This window comes from Nanorana parkeri, unplaced genomic scaffold (assembly GCF_000935625.1).
Source record: "Nanorana parkeri isolate BGI_ZX_2015 unplaced genomic scaffold, ASM93562v1 scaffold81, whole genome shotgun sequence".
NCBI classification, from domain to species: domain Eukaryota; kingdom Metazoa; phylum Chordata; class Amphibia; order Anura; family Dicroglossidae; genus Nanorana; species Nanorana parkeri.
In genome coordinates, this window is record NW_017306349.1 from 2,450,031 (window position 1) to 2,465,294 (window position 15,264).

At 45.7% G+C, this 15,264-nt stretch overlaps 1 protein-coding gene across 1 annotated transcript in view; it reads right to left on the reverse strand.

Moving 5' to 3' along the window:
- ASTN2 (astrotactin 2) overlaps positions 1-15,264 on the reverse strand; it is a 153,019-nt gene that overhangs the window by 49,107 nt on the left and 88,648 nt on the right. Inside the window, exons 10-12 of the mRNA XM_018577002.1 lie at positions 10,035-10,159; positions 6,467-6,571; positions 3,848-4,027 (exon numbers count right to left, since the gene is read on the reverse strand). Coding sequence (XP_018432504.1) covers positions 3,848-4,027; positions 6,467-6,571; positions 10,035-10,159 — 410 coding nt within the window. The remainder of the gene's footprint in view (positions 1-3,847; positions 4,028-6,466; positions 6,572-10,034; positions 10,160-15,264) is intronic.

Below are 15,264 nucleotides of genomic sequence, written 5' to 3' on the forward strand. Positions count from 1 at the left end.
TATATATATATACACAGTATAATGCTAAAAACTGCAGCTTGGGTTAAAATATCCTGTACATTGGAGAGTCGGACCACTGCTCTCACATAACGTGGTGGCCTGAATCTCCAGTCACCCGAAGCTGACCTGCACACTGCTACAATCAACAATACTCATGCTCCCTGGGCAGTGCAGTTGATTGGAGTGGTGTGCAGGAGGCACGTCGGATCACTGGAGAACCAAGACACTGTGTTGAGTTTGAGAGCAGCGTCCCGACTCTCCAATGTGCTGACATTACAGGGTACATAGCAAAAAAAAAAAAAGAATAACCTAAAAGAGGAGCATGTAATGCAGCATTATTGCATCACAGTCCTAAATACAGAAGGTTCAATATGATTTAAGCACTGTCTTGGCTGCTTCCTCAGGACTAGGGATGCACAGATACAGACACTAGTATCAGTGCCAATACCGAGTATTTGGGCGAGTACTCCGATACTTACCTCCGATATCGGAACTTCCAGTCAGATGGAAATTTCCTCTGACTGGCAGTGCCGCGAGGGAACATGGAGCTGGCTTCCTGGCCAATCAGGAAGCCGGGTGGGGGATAATGACTCGCCACCTGGTTTCCTGATTGGCTGGGAAGCTGGTTTTATGCTGTTTGGCCGGCTCCATGCTAATTGGCCAGGAAGCTGGCTTTCCAGCCAATCAGCGTTGAACTGGCCAAACAGCATGCAGCTCAATGCTGTTTGGCTGGAAGCTGATGATTGGCCAGGAAGCTGGCTTTCCAGCCAATCAGCGTTGAACTGGCCAAACAGCATGCAGCCGGCCAGCTCAATGCTGTTTGGCTGGAAGCTGATGACCCGCCACCCGGCTTCCTGATTGGCAGGGAAGCTGGCGCCACACTGTTCTGCATCTTTACAAGGAGCAGGTGGCAGATCTGCAGCGATGTCACACAATCGACGCATCAGACTAGCAGAAGTGGAGGAAAGTGGAGTGGAGGATCCAAACTCGACTGATGCTGTGATAAGTGTGCACTCTCCTCTCATCTTATCTTATACTGGGTGATAGGGCATGCAGGGGTTCTAGCGCTTGGCAGGGGAAAACCTACCTCCTGGCTTCCTGATTGGCCGAGAAGTTGGCTCCATGCTGATTGGCCAAGAAACTGGCCAATCAGCATCGAGCCAGCCAAAAAGCACGGTTTCCTGATTGCCAGGGAAGCCGGCTCCATGTTAGAGGAAGTACCGGCATGGTTGAGTACTAAAACATCGGTACTCGTACTCGATACCGAAAAAACGGTGTCGGTGCATCCCTACTCAGGACCATCATATAAGCAAACTCACATATATAACTGGAGTGATAATGCCGTGCAGAGGGAGTAGCCATGACTGGTGCCCATACAACAGTGGCAGAAGAAAAGCTGGCCGCACACCGGATTCCACGGGGATAGTTTATTGAAGCTTGTACCATATCACTGGTGTCCCGTCCAAGGTCCACCACCACTGATCCATTTCATCCAATCACGGGCTTCTTTGGCTTTCCTCCCTCACGGAGGGGCCATGACTGGTGGTTAGAATTTACACGATGAAAAATTAACAGGCACAGATTAAATGGCAGAATCTACAATAAAACCAATATTCAGGGCAAAGCATAAAGTGAACAAGTGCTTTGCTTTTGCAGAATAAAGCAATGGGTTCAATAAAGTGCCACCCTTCCCACTCTCTTTAATTACATTTCCTTTGCTGTCCTGTTTGCCTGGAAATGTGAAGAGAAAAAGACTCATGTATGTTTTAGGTTGGTATGGTCAGATCTTACACAGAGGTAAGGACCCTCTGTCTGTGGACCTTTGCTGGGCCCCGAGGAGTCTTTACCTTCTCATTTTATAAATTTCCTTTACAGAGCTGCTTTAATTGTTCCCAACTATTAAGACTTGTGGTTGGACTCCTAGGACTATGGCGCCCAACGCGGGGCCCAAGTGCCACATGCAACCCTTTGGTGTTTTTATGTAGCACTTTGGGTCTCACTAGCCAGTATTGGTAGTGGAATCATTAATTGGTAAAGGGGATGTAATGCCAATGATCTTTAGCCTTTTCATGTAACATTCTCCCAGTTTCTGTCTCCTGGACTAGGTCTTTAATCTAAAACCACACCTATAGCAAGTAACCAAAATTACGGATATCTCCTGTAATATAAATAGTTTCAGTGTTATATTTAACTAGATGGCAAAGGATAAATATATATATATATATATATATATATATGTTCATTACAATAAGCCTCCAAAAATTTCAAGCGAATACCAATAATCAAGATCAACAGCAATCACCTTAAGATAGATAACCAGATTATAGATTCCAGTTACATTGTAGCAAATCACAAACACCCCTCATAAGCTTTGTGACCCACCATATCCAGATTTACTCAGTAGTACAGCTTGAAAGGCTGTATGGACGACAGAGTGGGCCATCTAGTATTGACTCATCTAAGCAATATTGGATATCAAACTCCATGCTGAATCCACAAGGTCCCACAAAGTAGAAAGAGGTAACAAAAAAAATGCATCCTTACAGATCTCCGTAGGAACTCACAATAATGGAAGACCCAGAAGAAAGTAATCTGGGATCCCAACCAGAAGCATGCAGACTTCACAGCAGCATACCTGTATGGCTGGTTCCATATGGTGGTTCTGAAAGGGGACCTATCAGTAACTTGAATACATTCTTGACATGGAAAAATATACAAGAACAGTATATAAAGTCCTTCAAAGAAATGTTTAACTCTTGGAAACCCTGGCACAAGTTTTAAAACAACCCACATACTGTATTTGCTGGCGTATAAGACTACTTTTTATACTTAAAAACATCCCCTGAAAATCGGAGGTCGTCTTATACGCCGGGTATACAACGTATACCTTTAGTTTGTTTGGGCCAAAGTGGCCCAAAACGAAAATCCGTAATCTGTCAGCCCGCTGGATGTGCGGTAATACTGCATGTGCGGTAGCTTCGGCTACATACAGTAAACCGCGCTGAGCCGATTAGGGCGAGCGATGTACACAACCTCTGCCAATCCAAGCAGGCTTTGTATTCATTAATAGAATACATTGCTCGCCGTGATTGGCTCAGCGTGGTATATTGTATGTAGCCGAAGCTACCGTACATACAGTATTACCGCACATCCATCCATGATGTTTTTAAATGGTGTTTCCTCGGAAGTGGGGTAGTCTTATATGACAAGTATAGCCCAAAACCTATGTTTTAGGTGGAAAAGTCGGGGGCCGTCTTATACATCCAGTCGCCTTATACGCCGGCAAATACGGTATATTAATTTAAATACATACAAAGGATATCGCGTCAGGCGGTCTTCTGCTCAGCTTACCAACTGCAGGTGCCACCTCAATGGGGCCCATTCTTCCCTGATTCTGAATTCAAATAAAGAGAGCCACACTGCCCTCACATCCTTTTATTCTTCAATACTTCAAAAGGCTTTATTGCCACTTGGATACATGCACAGCAATCACTTGGATACATGCACAGCAAGCCAAAGCCATGAGCTCTCCACCAATCGTGCTCCATCTCCTTCAACTTGTTTGAAAGGGCATAGTCATAGGGGCTAGTATATGACCAAGTCCCTGTTGGGGTGAAAAACATAAGAGAAGGAGAACAAAGTGTTTTGGCTTGCTGAGTATGTATCCAAGTGGCTTTTTAAAAGATGGGGGAAAAAAAGGATGTGAAGGAGGTGTGGCTTTCTTTTTTTGAAGTCAACCACCATGTACTGTGTAAAAAAACAAGCCCAGAAAAGTATTTAAATATTGAAATTGTTTTTTTTTTAATGCCCAGAGTTAAGCCTATAGGACCTGTAAGAGGTTTCCTACCCTTTTGGTACTGCAGCCAAAGTTGTTGCTGGACTTTCTTGCTTGGGAATCGGATGGTACAGGTGAGCTCTGAACCGTAGAGTGCCTCCGAAATATAATGCGTGCCATATGTTTGGAGTATGCTCTGCAGCTCTTCCCGACTACTGTGAGAACTTATGACCTTCAGAACATTGGCAAACCCTGTAAAAAGAAATGCGTATGCAGTCATTTCCCTGCAAAGGTATCTATTATTCTATTAGCCGTGCATATGATTATGAGTGATCCTCAACCATATCAAATTAGACATCAAGGGCAACATTCTGGTTTAGTGCTGTACAGCATTTTGCATAATAATAGGCTAATGGCCAAATGTTAGAGTACACTTGATCAGCACACTTACAGTATATGAGCTTGTTGGACATCCCATTCCAAAAACATGTGCAATTAATATGGTGCCTTCTCCCCCACCCCCCCCTTCACAAACATACTGTATTTACTGCTACGGCAACAGCCTACATTCATCTGGTAGTTGAGTGCTTGCAACTAGACATGTGCACTGCCAAAAAATTTGTTTAGTTTCGTTTCAAATTCGGATTTGTGTTATTTCGTTTTTCGGGATTCGGGTGTGAAAGTCAATTCGGATTCGGAATTCGGATTCGGACGAAATTCGGTAGCGGTAGGTCGAACGTTCGTTTCGTTTTCGTTTCTTATTCGTTTCGTTCGTTCGTGACATTTGAGGGGGAAAAATATTTTTCTCCTTCTCTAATGTCACTTTGCTCCAACGAACGAAACGAATAAGAAACTAAACGAAAACGAAACGAACGTTCGAACTACCGCTACCGAATTTCGGAAATGGAAATTCGGATTCGTTTGCATTCGTTATGTCTGGAATTCGGATACATCTGAATGTCCGAATTTCCAAAAATTCGTCCGAATTTCGATTCGGAACGAAATGAATCGCACATGTCTACTTGCAACCTTGTGACAATGGTTTAGAAGATGACCAATGTCAGATCCATAAAGACATGCTTTGATGTGTGAAAGAACTTGAGTGGTCTGCACAGAGTCTTGACCTCAACCCTACTGAGCACCTTTGGGACGAATTGAAAGGTCAGTTTTGAACCAGGTCTTCTCATCCAACATCAGTACCTGACCTCAACCCTACTGAACACCTTTGGGATGAAATGGAGAGATAATTGTGATCCAGATCTCATCCGGCATCAGTACCTGACCTCCAAGATGTTCTTTTGTCTCAATAAGCACACATTCCCACAGACACTTTCCACAATCTAGTGGAAACCTTTTCCAGAAAAGTGGAGCCTGTTAGATCAGCAAAGGGGGACCAACTCCATATTATTGCCCATGGTTTCGGAAAGGGATCTTCAACAATCTAATATAAGTGTGGTGGCCAGGTGTCCACAAACATTTTCACAAACAGTGTATAAACCAAAAACCGATATAACAAATTATGTCTGTAATTCATTGTCATACTTCCTTAGACTGTTCATGGATCTAAAGACCAGAGGACAGTGCCTAGAAAGTTTGGAAATTTCACCTTTTTTGGCCCTGTGTCCTGGCCTAAACCACCCTCTACAGATGCATACTTACTTTGATATGCTGGCCGTACTTTCACTCTTCCTTTACACCCACAGACACCAATCTCACTCTCCTGGCCATGTCTGTGCATTACAGCACATTGGTTTCTAAGGGGCTCTGGGGGGCATGGAGATGGAGATACCGGACAAATGCCTATAGCAATTGATGGGGCTATAATGCACAGGAACAGCCAGTGCGGCAGAAACACCAGGGCTAATGCCGTTGGACCTAGGTAAGTATGCATTGGTGGAGGGGGAGGGTGGGTTGGTTTAGGTCAGGGCAAAGGGGACATGTGCACTTATCCTTTTTTCCCCTTTGCCCTGACCTAAACCAACCCACCCTCCCCCTCTACCGATGCATACTTACGTTGATCCGTGTTGACAAGTATGAATATGGTGTGTCTGAGCTGAACTCCAGGAAAACGGCTGATTGCACAGATAGCATACATATGGGAGAGTTGTTTCACCTGCCAAAGGATATGTATTCCTGTCCATCCAGTCCAAGGGGATTTACAAAGCTCTGCCACACAGCACAGCCAGGCAGATGACACCAATTATAGCTAAGGAGCACAGTAGAGTCCTCTCTCTACAACCAACCTCGTGACCATTGAAAGAGCAGCATCACACTGATGAACTCTTCCCTCTGCTCACTGTGCTCCCTCCTTCTATCAGCATGTTCTTTGTTGACACATTTGTTGACACATTTGCCTGCAGCACACATGACCGCTTCCACTCTGAGTGTCTAAGTACAGTGCATTGCAAGAGTATGCAATGCTCTTTCAATGCACTGTATTGCAAGGCAATGCATTGTCAAGGGTAGTGTACCCACATGCACTTGGGTAGCGTACCCATATGCACTTGGATAGTGTACCCACATGCACTTGGGTAGCATACCCAAGTCAAAATAAGGTACGCTGGCTGTATTTATTAATAATGATCACTTATTGATGAATACAGAGCTGCATGAATTTGGCCGTTTTATATATGGCCGGAGTTCAGGTCTAAAAAGTAACAATAAAATAGGACAATACAGAAAACAACCGACCTGCGGACAGTGATATTGAATTGAGTTTGACTTTGTACAAGTTACTCCGCACCCTCCATTGCTGGACTACAGGATATCCCATGGCTTCGTTATACCGCACTTCACCTAATAATAGAGAGAAGAGAAGAGAGGAGGGGAGGGGGGTGGTGAATGAAAGCAATGTGACCGTAGTCCTATTTTAATTGACATATTAAAGTGTAAATATATAACAGAGCATCCAAAGGTCTCTGCTCTCCTTTGGATGCATAGGAGCACTCCTAAACCTTTTGGACGCCTTCCCAGAAGAGTTGAAGCTGTTATAAGCGGCAAAGGGCGGAGCCAACACAATACTGAACCCTACGGACTAAGACTGGGAGGCCATTAAAGTTCATGTGCGTGTAAAGGCGTCCCAATACTTTTGGCAATATAGTGTATGTATTGTATATTAAAGATATATATATATTCTAACAAGGACACTCCACTGTAGACCGGAGGTGCAAGTAAAATGCAGTTTATTTGCTTTCAAAACAGTAGATAACACGAAATCCAACATAAATAGCTTGCTGTAGCATATAACAGATAAGGGCTCTCCAATCCTCGAGTTGTCCCGTACACTCAAGGTGTCCCAGTCTTTTCATAAGTCTCTCTTGCAGCACTGCTGCTCCGGCCTCAATCTTTAGGACCACTGTCTGGTCCCTCCAGACAACGGCAATAACATGCCAATCCTCTCAATATGGTTCACAAACCCGCAGCTCCCTGCTGCACTGGCCTCCACACTGACTCCAGGGTGGAGCTCTCCTGAGATAATCAGTTGGGTTCTCCATAATTCCTCCTTTTCATATTATAACCAGGTAATAACGTTTCACCGCTTCTCCTTTTCTCAAAGGCTAAATATAATCTCATAGCCCGAAAAATGACGCAAAATAAACTTTAAGTAGCTTAAAACACGTTTTAATAAAATGACATAAAAACAGTATAAAAATGTTACGTGCTTTATCGAATTAATTCAACATTTAAAAAAAATATATATATATTTTATTGAATGGAAATTCTTTAGTCAGCCGATAACATTGCCTCTGCTGCACTGAAATCTCAAGTAGTGTTGCCAGCCCCGCCCATTTCTCCTCTGCTGGACTACAACTCCAGCTCTCCTCATCTTTATAACACATGTGGAGGGGCTCTGTAGGCCAGCAGGGATAACTGGGTAGAAGCAACCATGCTGTAACCACGCTGTAATGACTGCTTCTGCGCATGCGCATGGTCCCATTTTTCGTGTGACTGGGAAACATGCTCTTGTGCGCATGTGTGCACAACGGGACGTGCACACGGAAACGTACGCACGTCCGTCGCACAGGAAGGGATGCTTCTCCCTCTAATGGATTGGCCTATTTAAATGAGCTTACCATATCCTTAGTTGCTGGATGGTCTTCAGGAAGTTCCTTGTGTGCCAGTGATTTTGTCCTGAATGCCTGCTTCCTGTGCTTGACCCGGAATGTTCCTGACCACCCCTGATTGCTGCCTGCCTCTCGGCCTGTTTACTGGACTTGATTCTGCCTTCTGTTTTGTACCTCGCGGCCCGGTTGGCTTTGACTCCTTGGCTTCCATTGACCACGCTCCTGTCCCCTGCTCCGGTACCTCGCTGCCTGCTCGGCTTGGCCTCGGCTCCGGTACCCGGCTGCCCGCTCGGCTGGGCCTCGGCTCCGTTTGACCTGCACCTGTTCCTGATTCTGGATTTTCATCCCAGCAGAGTCTCCGCATCATCCTGACCCCCCCTGATTGCTGTCTCCCTCCCAACCTCAACCTGTTTACTGGACATGCTCCTGCCTTCTGTTTTGTACCTCGCTGCCCGTCTGGCTTTGACCCCTTGGCTTCCATTGACCACGCTCCTGTCTCCTGCTCCGATACCCTGTTGCTCACTTGTCTTGACCTTGGCTCTGTTGGACCTGCGCCTGTTCCCGATTCTGGACTTTCATCCCAGCACAGTGTCTGCACCACGCTTGGCACGCGTGCTATTCACTGTCACTCATCCTCTGTTCCCATCTTCAGGGGTGAGGGACACGAGATGCAAGGTAAGCCTCCTCAACTACAGGTTTCCAACCAGGGACATGCGCTGCTTGGGATTTCAATGGGGCATAGTTGAAAAACTAGGACATTGTTGTTACTTTAGGTTGCTGGAGAATTCCTGGACCCCTTGTCCTGTAAACATCTTCTGGAAAGGAGCTTTATAGAACTGTCCCAGTGCCTACTCTAACCAGACTCATCACCAGAGACCAGTGAAATGTCTGCGCTCTTTGCCGCACTGCAGTAGCATTGTGTTTTATAATTGCTGTGTAATCATATTTTTTTTTTTTTTGCTGCCTCACTTCCTCTAGTGCTGGCTTCATTGGCACCGCTCATTCTCTCACGCGGCTCTTCAGGTTCCCCCTTATGCCACCACCAGCCCTGGCAATGGTCACAACTAGGTCTTATTTTCGGGGTAGGTCTTATATTTTAGTAATTCCCAAAAATAGTACTAGGTCTTATTTTCGGGGTAGGTCTTATTTTCAGGGAAAAAGGGTACTTGTACTCGTGAAAATGCTCCATTTCTTAATGCCGATACCGGCCCTTTAAATTTTTTAACAGCCGCAGCTGTCCAAGTTCCAGGGCTTGTGGGGACCTCGGGAGCCTACTGGGGACCTGCAGATAGCTGTTCATGGCAGTGCCTGGACATCCCGGGGAGCGGTACTACCGGCGGTGCAGCCCCAGGGCTGGATGCTGGGGGTTCCCGCCGCTCACTGACAATGGAGGACTGGGGCGGGAGATGGATGAAGGTTGGGGGGCCCAACTGCGAAGATAGTTGACCGGATGGTCGATGGAGATGGTCTGGATGTGGATTCTCAGAATACATGTCCCCAAAGCAGAATACTATTCTGCCTTAGGGACATGTGTTCTGCTGTGGGGACATGTATTCAGTTCTGGGGACATCTGTATTTAGCCCTGTTGAAAAACTGCCATAAAATCATCAGTCTGTATTGTTTTAGAAAAAAAATGTCACATGTCCCTTTAAGAAAAAGTTTTGGTAATTGGTATCAGAAAGTACTTGTACTTGGTCTTAAAAAAGTGGTATCAAGACATCCCTAGAGAGTATATGTGAACTCTGTCCATCCTAGGCAGGCAGGGTGTAGTGAAGGCCCCTACTTTCCGCATGCACCCACCAACCAAGCTTTCAGATACCTTTCTTGCACACTACTTTAATGGTCGTACGACCGATACATTCCTTTGCACATTTCTGAAGGGTCAGGGCCATGGGCAGGCAGCAGATCACCACTACCAGTTTCCCCAGACCTAAAGTCTTCTGCCCTTTTCCAACTACCATAGCAATTCAACCACATGGAGGCCGGACAGCAGAAGAACAGAGAAGAAGCTATGAAGGCTAGCATAGCATTGCTAGCCTGTGATTAGCATTGTCGCTGAACTACAGGAAGAGCACAGAGACCTCAGAAGTTGAGTGGATCACAAAGTGATTAAAATGCTGTTACTCATATCAACTTTTATAGGTATTCTCCTAGGTGCATTTTAGTAAAGGTGGGTTTACGAACACTTCAGCTACCTGTAAGAAGTAATATGTCAGGTCTTGGCTCCGAGAGGACACCTCTGCACTGTTCCTCTACAGGGAGTGGGATGACAAGTAGTCCATCTGCCAGCTGTGGGAAATCTTTAATGAAGTTATTCTCCCTATGGAAAGAAACAATGAAAATATAACTAATCATTCAATAAAAGTTACTATCTGAACTGTACCTGTGTTGACAAATAAGTTACCAACGTGTGGTTTGGATGGAATAACCTCCAAGAGCCTTCATATCAGTTCTTCGTTCATAGTGCGTTAAGAACCCTAAAACATAGGTTTCTCTACAACTCGAACCTCAGATGCATCTAGAAAGACATTGCTTGGCCTCACATTGGTTCAGTGTTCTTTAGAAGCACTTTAAGAACCCCAAAACATAGGCTTCTCCATCTTTCATACCTCAGGTGCATCTAGGAAGTCCTTACTTGGCCGAACATTGGTTCAGTGTTCTTTTGGAGCACTTTGAGAACCCCAAAACATAGGCTTCTTCATCTTTCATACCTCAGATTTACATAGGAAGTCATTGCTTGGCCGCACATTGCTTATACATTCTTTTAGAGCACTTTGGGAATCCTAAAACATAGGTTGCTTTACAACTCGAACCTCAGATGCCTCTAGGAAGTCATTACCTGGCCTCACATTGCTTACGAGTTCTTTTAGAGCACTTTGGGAACCCTAAAACATAGGTTGCTCTACAAATCGAGCCTCAAATGTGTCTAGGAAGTCATTACTTGGCCTCACATTGGTTCAGTGTTCTTTGGAGCATTTTGAGAACCCCAAAACATAGGCTTCTCCATCTTTCATACCTCAGATTCGCATAAGAAGTCATTGCTTGGCCACACATTGCTTGCGCATTCTTTTAGAGCACTTTGAGAAGCCTAAAACATAGGTTGCTCTACAACTCGAACCTCAGATGCATCTAGGAAGTCATTACTTGGCCTCACATTGGTTCAGTGTTCTTTGGAGCACTTTAAGAACCCCAAAACATAGGCTTCACCATCTTTCATACCTCAGATGCATCTAGGAAGTCATTACTTGGCCTCACATTGGTTCAGTGTTCTTTGGAGCACTTTAAGAACCCCAAAACATAGGCTTCACCATCTTTCATACCTCAGATGCATCTAGGAAGTCATTACTTGGGCTCACATTGGTTCAGCATTCTTTAATAGTATTTGAGAACCCCAAAACATAGGCTTCTCCATATCTCAAACCTTATATTTATCTAGGAAGTCATTGCTTGGCCTCACATTGGTTCAGTGTTCTGAAATCCCCAAAACATAGGCCTCTCTGTAGCTCAGACCCCAGATTCATCTAGGAAGTCATTACTTGGTCTCACCTCCTCCTGAGCCTCACTGTTCATAATTGAGACTGTCTATCCCAATGATGGGCCTATAGGGAAGCACATCAGGTTGAAAGGAAAGGCCAAGCACTGCCTTCCTAGGGGAGATCAAAATGTGCATTACAAATGGTTCTGGCATGCCATGTGAAGAATAATACTGAACCAACATGCAAGCACCTGGAGATGTACTGCACTGTACTTTTTAGAGGTATTCTTAGTCCTGCATGAACTCAACCCCCCCTGGGCACCTATACAGCAACCCCAGGCTAGAGAAATATGGCACCCAGAAAGACACCCAAAATAAACTTGCAGAGGAACAGCCACAGCGCCCCAGGATGCTAAGAGCTCTTAGCAACCTGTGCCGCTCCGGTCCAACTTCTTACCCAGCTAACTGACGTCATCGCTTACCAGGAAGCTGAGTGGGATGCTCTGTCTGGCATCTCACCGAGATCCAGGCAACCAGTGTCGTCAGTTAACCGAACAGAGAGCCGCTCACAGAATGATTCTACAAAGCTGTTTCCGCCCTTCCCACCGCATCCAACGCAATGCACCCCGAACCACAAGCCTACCCCTAACCCTCCACCCCCAATTCTACTGCCTCAGGTAGCACAAATAGTAGGGACAGCCCTGCCTGTGGCCATCTTGCAATGCTTTGTGGGATTTGTAGTTTAACCACAGCTGGAGTGCGGATGTTTGGCTGCACCTGATCTTGAGGATCATTCTTGGGATGACCACGACAATCATTGCAAAGGGGACCTGTTGCACTCAATGGAGGACCCAGGGCACATGTCCAGGATCCCAGGGTCTAGCAATGCCCCAGCTTCACATACAAGTGGCAAGTTAGTAAATTGCTTTCAGGAGGAGCTCCAGGCAAACAGAAAAAATACACAGCTGGAATACATATACTGTATATGAACTTTCTAACCCGTCCAAGCATTCCCAGGTCATATGATTCACATATTATATTGCAGGGCAGGTGACACTCTATCAGGCTCAGCTATGCGGTTTTATATGTCACCTCCTCTGGCCTGTTTCCTGGATAATGAATCAGCATCACGACTTCAGTCCAGTGAACAGGAAGGTCACCCATGAAGCGGTAAAGCTGAACAAGGGAATAGCAAATTGATCTTGGCTTTGCAGTCACTTGAAGGCTTGTGAATTACTACAGCAGCTGAATAACATTAAAAACCTTTGGCAGGTAAAGCAATACGTCTAAAACCTTCTCCACTCTCTGGCTATTTCCCATCACTTAAGGGTGTATTTGTTTTTCAAAAAAGTTGTGTCATGCAGAGCTGCATGTATATTTGTTCTGTGAGAATGGAGGCAAAAACAAATGTTATTAGTATATATTCTTTTCAGGTCAAAATAATATCTGTAAAATACCACATTATGGCCACTAGATGGAGCTGAGGAGCTTAGGAAAGAAGCATTTGTTTCCCATGCTCTTCAGCTCCATCTAGTGGCCATAATGTGGTATTTTCCTGATATTACACTCAACCTGGAAAGAAAATATTTCTAACATTCTTTTTTGGCACCAGTCACACAGGAAGAATGGCTCTGCAAAAGATATTTAAGAATTATCTATGCTATCCAGAAACTTCCAGAACATGTATTGTCAGATGGTTGTTAGAGGATTCTTATTGATTACATAAACTGGACATTGCATAAAAATGTAAGTTCCCTTTCCCACCCTCACCTCCCTAAAAAAAAAAAATTGAAAGTGAAGCAAAAACAAAATCTAAGGATCTCAAATTCTATACTGTACTGTGCAGGAGGGCATTCTTAAAAACAGGGGTCCAAAAATGGCAGACCGCAGTCTGGATACATCAGTCCAGTGACAGCCAGTGTCCCACTGAGCAGTGAAGAGGACGGAAGCATCGACCATCCTCTTCAGTCACCCATAGCCCTCTTTACCTCCCGGCCTCTTGGCTCCTCCTAGCTCCACCCCCTGAGAGCCAAGTGGCTCCAACTCCTGGCTGTGTCTGCTGACTTCACTTCCCAGCTAAGGTACCCCAAAGGTACATGTGAGGACAGTTAAGCGGCACTCTGATGGGGACACAATGTAATGGGGCACTCTGATGGGGACAACCAGTGTAAGGGGGCACTCCGATGGGAACACTGTGGGGCAATATAAGGTGGCACTCTGATGGGGACAAGCAATGTAAGGATGTAAGGGGGCACTCTGATGGGAACACTGTGGGGAAATGTAACAGGGCACTCTGATGGGGACAAACAATGTAAGGGGGCACCCTGATGGGGAACAATGTAAGGAGGCACTCTGATGGGAACACTGTGGGGCAATGTAATGGGGCAGTCTTATGGGGACAAGCAATGTAAGGGGGCACTCTGATGGGAACACTGTGGGGCAATGTAATGGGGCAGTCTTATGGGGACAAGCAATGTAAGAGGGCACTCTAATGGGAACACTGTAGGGCAATGTAAGGGTGGCACTCTGATGGATGGGCCAGAGTTGACAGACCAGGCCTTGGGGTATCAGGGCTACATCTTCTTGGCCTTGCCCATCTGGAATGAGAAGTGCAAGTGATGGTATATTTATCTAAGCGGGAGAGCACAACCTCCGTAATGTCACCCCATGCCTGTTAAAGGAGAGAAGGGACCCAACACTCAATGGCAAAAATCAACAGGACCGCGTGGGAGGTCCTTTACTTTTTTTCTTCCAATGTTTTCTGTTTGCTTTATGTTTTATTTCTTGCTTCAACTCAAATGTTTTCATTCCAGAGGGTAAAAAGTGAGCTAACGAGGGGAACCTTGCAAAGTGCATCCGCATTAACGTTCTAGCAAAGCCGAGCTACACCGGCCGGCTCTGCCTATCGCCTGGAACCTGCGCTATTGTAAACAGCGAAGAAATGAATGCAAAGCAAGTTAGCGGAATAGCTCATGTCAGGTAAATAATTAATAGGTGGATTCAAAGAGAGGAACATTGTTTAGGAGGTTGTGTTTTATAGCTTCGCTGAGGGCTGAATATTTATCGCGTTGTATGGTACGACCTCTTGGCATTAATAAACAAACGCCGTAGTGGAATCATGCTGAGTGTCGTTTTTCCTGTCCCTCCACTGCTACCTGTTTAACCTGTTCAGAGGTGGATGAAGACTGAGTGGGGTTCTAGGCAAGGTGCAACTCGGCCTTCGATTGACATTGACAAGGATTGCAATGATTACGGAGGAGATATCCCATTGGCATTGACTGCTCTGGCATGGTCCATCAGACGCCAGCTTCCTACGAGTACATCTTCTCGTAGGGCAGGTATGCAGCTTTGGCCAACTGTGCTACCCCTCTGTATGCCTGTGATGGCTGTTATCAGTTAGCATTGTTTCCAGTTATCTATGTGGGCTACAGAACCCTCTTCCATGTTATGGAGATGAGTAATCTCAACAAATCGCTGAGGGTTGAATATTTGTGCTTGTTTTTTTAAATAAAGGTGTTTTTTCGCTGGTAGATCTCATTGAGCTCGTCATTTGGAAAGTAGATCTCCAGACGAAAAATTGTGGGCACCCCTGTTATATACTCTCCTAGTCAGGGCCGGTGCTACCACTAGGCAAACAAGGCGGCCGCCTAGGGCGCACTGCTGCCTAGGGCGCAGCCACGACCACTCATCCCCCCATGGCGCCCCCCCCCCCCCCGGGCCCCCCCCCCCCATCTATTTCAAATTGCAAAACCCAATAGCAAGCTGGCTATTGCACCTGCCCACTGAGCAGAGGAGCGGAACTGAGGGACAACTTTCTCTCTCAGATCCGCTCCTCTGCTCAGTGGGTGGGGTTTCAATAGCCGGTCTGCTATTGGCTATTTCATATTAAAATAGCCAATAGCAGTCTGGCTATTGCTCCCAGCTGCTTACATGCCTGAGGAGGCTAGCCG